Here is a 6,998-nt window from a genome sequence, read left to right as displayed (position 1 = left end):
GCAGGTGGTCTTTTGTCTAATATCTAACCTTGCTCTGTCTCATGACTGTAAAGGCATTATTCAGAAGGTAAGTAGATGGTAATCTTTATTTTAGCAGTTTTCTTTTTAATAAACCTCATATTTTAGTATGGAGTATCCTGTGATCGTATAGAAATGCTTCTGTGGGAGTCAAATCCATTGTGTCTTCTCAGCTGTGTTACTGTTCCCTAAGAGCAGAGTGGAATTCAGTTACATTCATAGTCTGGACAATTTTTGCTAGAGCTTTTTATAACCTCTCTGTTTCAGTGGGGTGTAGCATTTTTAATACCCATATACATTGATGGCAATCACTAGTGGACCATGAAAGTGAGTATGCTGTAGAGCAAATAGCTGCACATGAATGAACAAGAAATTAAACATTGTATAAATCATTAGGTGTGCTGTGTGAAACATAACCTTTATAAAAGTTTTAGGAAGATGTCAGTAATTGGATGTTAGATAAAAATCTATTCTTATTACACAACTGTATGTAATGTCTTTTCCTTTTTATATTTTGTATATAGAATGATCCTTACTCTGTTTTATCACATGTTCTTTGAAAAATCTATTTCCCTTAAACTTTGATCATTTAAATAAATTCGAACCTTAAGGAAAGAAGTCAGACCATGTAGAAAGTCAACTGTAGTGTGATGTGATGAGCTAACACAACAGAAATTATAAAAAGTGTGTTTGTTTCTATCATATTTTATAGTAATTTAATAATTGCAACAATTTCTTTTGATCTCCATTAATAATGTTCTGTTCTTGGATCTAATTACCCATTAGAAATGCAGGGGAAAAATAGATCTTTTTGTGCTGCTAATTATGTAAAACCTGGTCATACCGTTACAAAGTGTCTAATACTCAAACTTTTTGATAGAAACAAAGAGTTTGAGATCTCTTCTGTAGTAGCTGTTATATTCTGTGAATTGTTTTTGCTTTTAGTCTCTTCAGAGTTGCACTCTAGTGTGATAGTACTTAGTCTTCCTTCTCTGTCTTGGGCTCCGCTTTCATAAGTGTAAGCAATGCTGAATAACCAATTCCCTCTGTGAAAATTAAATTACCAATATTATACTCGCTTGAAGAAAACTACAGTGAGTTTGTTTGCTGGGTTGCTTGCTTTCAACCAGATGCTTGTATATGTTGTCAAGATTCGGTGAGGCTGGGAATATTTAGTCAAGGACTTTTTCATCAGAGGAATTTATGTTAGAACATCTCCTTCTTGCAACAGGGAGATAGATTTTCACCTTCTCGGAGCCTTCTTAAAGTGGAGGCAAACCCTGAGATAGTGTATGTCATATCAATGCACATTTTTTTTTCTTCAAAGCTTACAAAAATAGAGGACATTCCTCTGGCTGTCAGTGAAGGGAGGAGTGGTGCTGTAGGAAACTCCTCCTTTCTTTTTATTTTTATGAGTCACTTCCAACTCGAGACATTCTATGATACCTTTAACATTTGCTAATATAATGCAATACTAAATATGGAATCAAGAATACATTATCTAAGTAGTGCATTGATTCACTTAAAATGTTCCTAGCTTATTTTTGGGTAGAAACACTAAGTGTAAAGCAAAAAGCTTATGTGGTGGGGGGAATCATCCTTTAAAGAAATATATTGTGTTGGATCAACTTCTGTGTATCTACACTGCATAAATTATTATAGAAGAAAATGTATGTTACCATATTAACTTTATAACCAAGCAGTAGATTCTATTTCATATGTAATTTTTTTCAAAAATCCTTGAATAATAATGGGTTGCCTGTAATATGTAAATTAAACAGTAGTACTAGTGTTTGGTCAAGTATGTAGGTTGGAAGGTCAAGCAATAGTGAACAAGCCATGGAATCCTATAAATTCTAAAACCCTTTTTCTTCCTTCTAACAGAGTAACTTCCTGCAGAACTTTTTATCTCTTTCATTACCAAAAGGAAGTAATAAAAATTCTAGTAATGTGTCTACTCTCTGGCTAAAGCTGCTACTGAACATATCTTTTGGAGAAGATGGACAACAGATGGTCATGAAGATAAATGGGTTTTTAGACCAGATCATTGAAATGTGTAAATACAAGCACAAGAGCAGCCAACATCTAGCACTTCTTATTCTACATAACATATGTTTTAGTCCAGCTAATAAACCAAAGATATTAGGTAATGGTAAGTATCTGAAGGGTATATTGTTCTCTTAGAATATTGTTGCTTCCAGAAGACTATATTTTCATGGCAGCTCGGGTTACTGACCAAGAACTCAGTGTTGTTTTTGAGAAGAGCATTTTTATAAAAATTATTTTTTTAGAAGTAATTACAGAACACATATTTTGGCAGAGAGACAATTACAATAATACATAATAAAAAGAAAAGCAAAGAAATAGTTCTAAAAAGAAAATCAAGATTCATTGTTAGGCAGATCATTTGGATATAGCAAGACTTTATGAATGAAAGGATTTTTGCAGTTTTCTCAAATAGTTAATTTTTCAGGGAGGATTGAAGGATTTTTTGTGTCAGTCAGTTTCAAATAACTGAAGTTCCTATCTTCGAGTTGGACAAAATGTTATTAGCTTGTGCAAATCATGAATGTTGAGACAAACTGTTCTATGTCCTGTCATGTGCAGAAAATGTTTACAATAATGATAAAGTTATGTCATGGCATATATATTTAATATAACAATGTGCTCAGAACTTTTTTCATGGTTGTTTGTAGAAGGCATGTTTCTTTCCCCCATTTAATTGCAGAGAGAATGCTCCTGTTTTTGTTATAAGTTCTCAGCAGGTTTTCCATAGTGTCCATGCTTTTTATTTTTCCTAAGATGTGGATTTACTGCCTTAATTAAATATACATTATTCAGTTACATAATCTATGAATTTTTGTTGTGAAGTGAACAAGCAAAGTTGAAGAGTCTGGCTTCAGAGCAATGCTAGAAAATTAAGGCACCTACAGTGGGGTGGTAAATATTTCTCATTGGTTGCAAATCATCTGCATAATAAGTATGAAGGAAAATAGAAACATCTTAATACCCATCGTGATGTGGCTCTAATTGTGGCTAGTGGGAGTTGTAAAACAGTTTCACAGCTTACTCAGTCCCTAAGCATAGCTGATGGCTATACATAATGTTCATATTTTATTACTGGTGGCTTAACTTTTTTGCATTACTTGTTTTTGTTTTGCTATATTGTTTTTAACACTTCTTTCAAAGTACTGTGCTGATTTTATGAGCATATTGAAATTTAATTGATAATAAAGCTTTTGTAATTCCTCTGCCATACCCGTACTTGTCATAAAAATAAGTGTACTCCAAGCATCAATCTACTGAGGCATGTAAATATATTTACATTGCTCTTGATTATATTTTCTAGATGCATTTGGTTTCATTTTTTTTTTTATTTGTCTCATTAGATCAAGCAATTGCAGTACTGTCTGCCTGTTTGGAAAGTAACAGTCCTGCTGTTCAGAGAATAGGAGCAGCTTCGCTTTGGGCTTTGCTTCACAACTATCAAAAGGTTAGTATTTGAGAAATCTGTGAAAGAACTGTAATGTTATACTTTTATGCTGTAAACAATACAGTAATCTCTAAGTAAATAATAATAAAGTTTACAGTAGTCATTCTGGTCTATTTTAATTGCATAGCTGCTGAGGCTGGGAGATTAAACAACATGGTAAAGAAGCAGCTTGTCCTTTGTCATTTGTGACTAATATAAAAGTCTGTATGATGATACAGTCATGTTAATTCTAAAAATTCCTGCGTCTCGTGCTCTGATGACTTACTGTGATTTTCTAAACTTTGGTGTTGAAGTGTGATCATGTGGGGAAGAAAGCTCATTGTGTTTTGTGTGTTTGTGTGTGTACAGGCAAAAGTGACTTTGAAGAATCCATCCATAAGGAGAAGAATAGATGAGGCTTATTCTTTAGTGAAGAAAAGTAGGTATTACTTCTACCTAATGCCAATTCTTTATTTTTCCATCATTAAATGATTTCAATTTATATCATTACAGTAAGTTTTTGTTGTGCTACAAGTTTTTGAAAGGATATTTTTGTCTCTAAAATCACAGTTAGCAATATGGTTTATGGTTAGGCACCTTATAAATACAGATGGAGAAAAATGCCTTAAGTAAAGACCTTAGGTAATTGCCAAGGTTAGTTTTGAAGCATAGGTCTGATCATGCTTGCAACAAAAATCCTTCTTTTCACAGTACAGTTCTGTGAATCTTTAAGTCTAAAGTTAGCGATAAGAAAAATTCTTTTAGCGTTGACTTTGCTTACCCATGCTCAGCCTCAGAGCTACGTAGAGAAGGTATCAGAACAGAGCATTGTTACAACATTGAAATACTGTGCCATGAGTTAGTGACATTCTGAGAGCTTGAGATTTTTGCTCAAATAACTGAACATAACTTGTTTGAATAGCTTCAGTACAATAGGTTCAGCTGAAGAACATTTAGCATTAAAGGTGTTCAGACACTGGTCTATAGCTGGAGTTTCAGTAGTTAATAATGGGTCACATCAAGTTAGTCTAATCTTGACAGGACGTGATAATGACTCATTTTAAGGTAAGGAACTTTCATAATAATTAAATTGTTCTATAGATATACTCAAATAGGTTTATTGATTGAGGGGGTTATAATACCAGGTTTCCATAGTATTTGCATAACAGATTTGCCACAAATTTTGTCTACATTGACCATTGTTGGTATCCTAATAAGGAGGAGATGTATTTTTAATAGAACATCTCATGATAATTTTTCCTGTGTTGTCACCCAAATCCATTACTTTTGTGAATGTACTGTCATTTCAAACTCAGCCTATACTAAATCAATCATTAAACATAACAATACAACATTTCATATACTGATAATAAATAGATAAGTTTGTATTTCTCTTTATAGCAGAAGTACCACTGGTCAGAGACTTTTCAAAATACCATCAAGAATCAACAAGGTAGAAATATGCACCTTTTACATACTAGCACCTTGTAACATTAATCGCCATTTATTTGTGTACTGCTATAGAACATGAAGTCCCAGCCAGAACTATTGATTTTTAATTCAATAAACACATATCAAAGTATGGAGTATAAAAGATTTATGCAACTGTAATTGTTACATTTTACAATTGTGTAATATGTCATCAATATTGTCATTAATATATTCCTGCATTAAGGTTCTCAACTAGTCTGTGCTTGTAAAGCTTTGATCACTTAACAGTGATAATTGGCTAAAATGGTATATTGTTCTTCTGAGTACACGTGGGGGAATTTTTCGACATGGCTATTGTTATTTTACATTTCCTGCTTTGTCCTACCCAAGGAAAAAACCAAAACAGAATTTGCAACATAAAGTAGTAATATCTAATTTGCTACTCATTAATACAGAGGTTAAGGCCGTAAACCAGCATGCATTCTTCCAAGGCATTTGATGCAATCTTTGGTAATTTTATATTAAGAATCAACTAGAAATTCAAATCTTGGGATTCTTTTTCCTTTCAGGTTCTCCCCAGCCAGAAGAAAATGAACTACATGCCTACCATGTAAAATGCTTAGAGAATATAGTGCAGCTTCTTGATTGTTAATGGTCATCAGTCAACTTCTCATGTTGAAATTGAACAGCTTGTTCAGTGAGAGCCTGAAACTTGAAGAAAGCACTTCGATTCACAGATCTGTGGCAGCAGCCTATCTGCTGTGGAAGAAATTTATGAAGCCTTTGAGGAAGGAGTTCATGACTTTGAACCAAAGAAATTGCGCTATATGTGGTTCAAACTATTTGTACTGTAATCCCAATGGGAAATTATAATTATGCTACTATGTAAAGTATGTACACAGAAGAAGGAATGTACAGGGGAAAAGATTTGAAAAATAAGTAATTTTCTTAAATTATGCATTGAAATAGTTATTGTAAAGTATTAGAATTTCTGGTTTGGATTGTTCTTAATAAAGGGGTTTTTAACTGAGATCAGCATTTGCTGTGAGTGAAGTGGAATTTTTAAGATTGCAGGTGGGCACAGTGTATGCTCAGATTCAAGAACTGAAAATGTTGGCAGTTGTGGTGCATTACACATATTAAATGCAGCAGGGTGTATGTTGTAGTTTTGAAGATTTTAGTTCAAATTGCTGCATGTTTTTTAAGACGCTAACGATTGAAAAAGAGCTCTCAATTGCTGATATTAGAGGTGACAGTTATGTTAACATAGTTTATTCAGGATATGGGGTCTGTGCATCCATTTTAGTTACGTTGCAACAATGTAGAAAATATTTAAGTCAAAGCTGTTGGTTTCTAAACACTTTGAATCTTTAGCTTGGGGCAAATTCCTCCCCTCCCTCCCCCACCAAATATTATCTGGGCCTGTGTTTTCTTTGAACAAGCACTGCTACTATGTAACTATTGTTCTTAGTTTTGTAGTATTCTATGCTGAAAGGGTAAAGATACATTGGTGTCTGAGCAGGGCAGTTTTTCTCACCCTGTGCTTCTGGAGTACCTAACAGGGTGTTTTAATTTCCCTCAACACATAAAGCTTTTATTTTGTGTCAGAGTCACATAGAAGTGAGCTAATTCAAAGCAAAACCTGAATAACATCTCTAAGAATTATAGCAAGGCCATGTCTACCTGTAATTAGTCTTTTCTTCTTAACCAGGTGATGAAAGTATTTTCTGCTGACAGAGGGGATTTTGGTTTATTTGTTTAGCAATGCTTATAAATTATGTGTGACTTGATATAATGCAGCTGACCGTAAGTGTAATGCTTATGGCTGAGTTAAGTCATTACTAGAAATGTAATTATTGGTTGATCTCCCACCCCTCCACGAAACAAAGAGCAAGTATGGACCACCAAAGCTTGATCCTTTTCCACTTTTTATGTTGTGTAATTACTGTATTTTGCAAAGTGGTTGTTAAATGCTGTCATTCTCATCCCATGGTATTTGTTGCCGAACACTCAGCTGCAGGGCAGGAGACAGCTCTGCAAGTCAGCATTTGCTGACTGGGCTTGATGGGGAGGTCTC

The 6,998-nt window shown here is 34.0% G+C and overlaps 1 protein-coding gene across 1 annotated transcript in view; it reads left to right on the top strand.

Annotated features, from left to right (window-relative positions):
• Nucleotides 1–5,953, top strand: part of RTTN (rotatin) — a 79,385-nt gene extending 73,432 nt beyond the window's left edge. Inside the window, exons 46-50 of the mRNA XM_017729440.1 lie at nt 1–67; nt 1,903–2,170; nt 3,408–3,511; nt 3,860–3,929; nt 5,491–5,953. The exon at nt 1–67 is cut by the window's left edge and continues 8 nt beyond it. Coding sequence (XP_017584929.1) covers nt 1–67; nt 1,903–2,170; nt 3,408–3,511; nt 3,860–3,929; nt 5,491–5,573 — 592 coding nt within the window. The 3' untranslated portion in view covers nt 5,574–5,953. The remainder of the gene's footprint in view (nt 68–1,902; nt 2,171–3,407; nt 3,512–3,859; nt 3,930–5,490) is intronic.
• The last annotated feature ends 1,045 nt before the right edge of the window (nt 5,954–6,998 follow it).

This window comes from Corvus brachyrhynchos, unplaced genomic scaffold (assembly GCF_000691975.1).
Source record: "Corvus brachyrhynchos isolate BGI_N302 unplaced genomic scaffold, ASM69197v1 scaffold331, whole genome shotgun sequence".
Taxonomy (NCBI): Eukaryota; Metazoa; Chordata; class Aves; order Passeriformes; family Corvidae; genus Corvus; species Corvus brachyrhynchos.
Note: the sequence above shows the minus strand (reverse complement) of the source record. Positions and strands in the feature narration are given on the sequence as shown.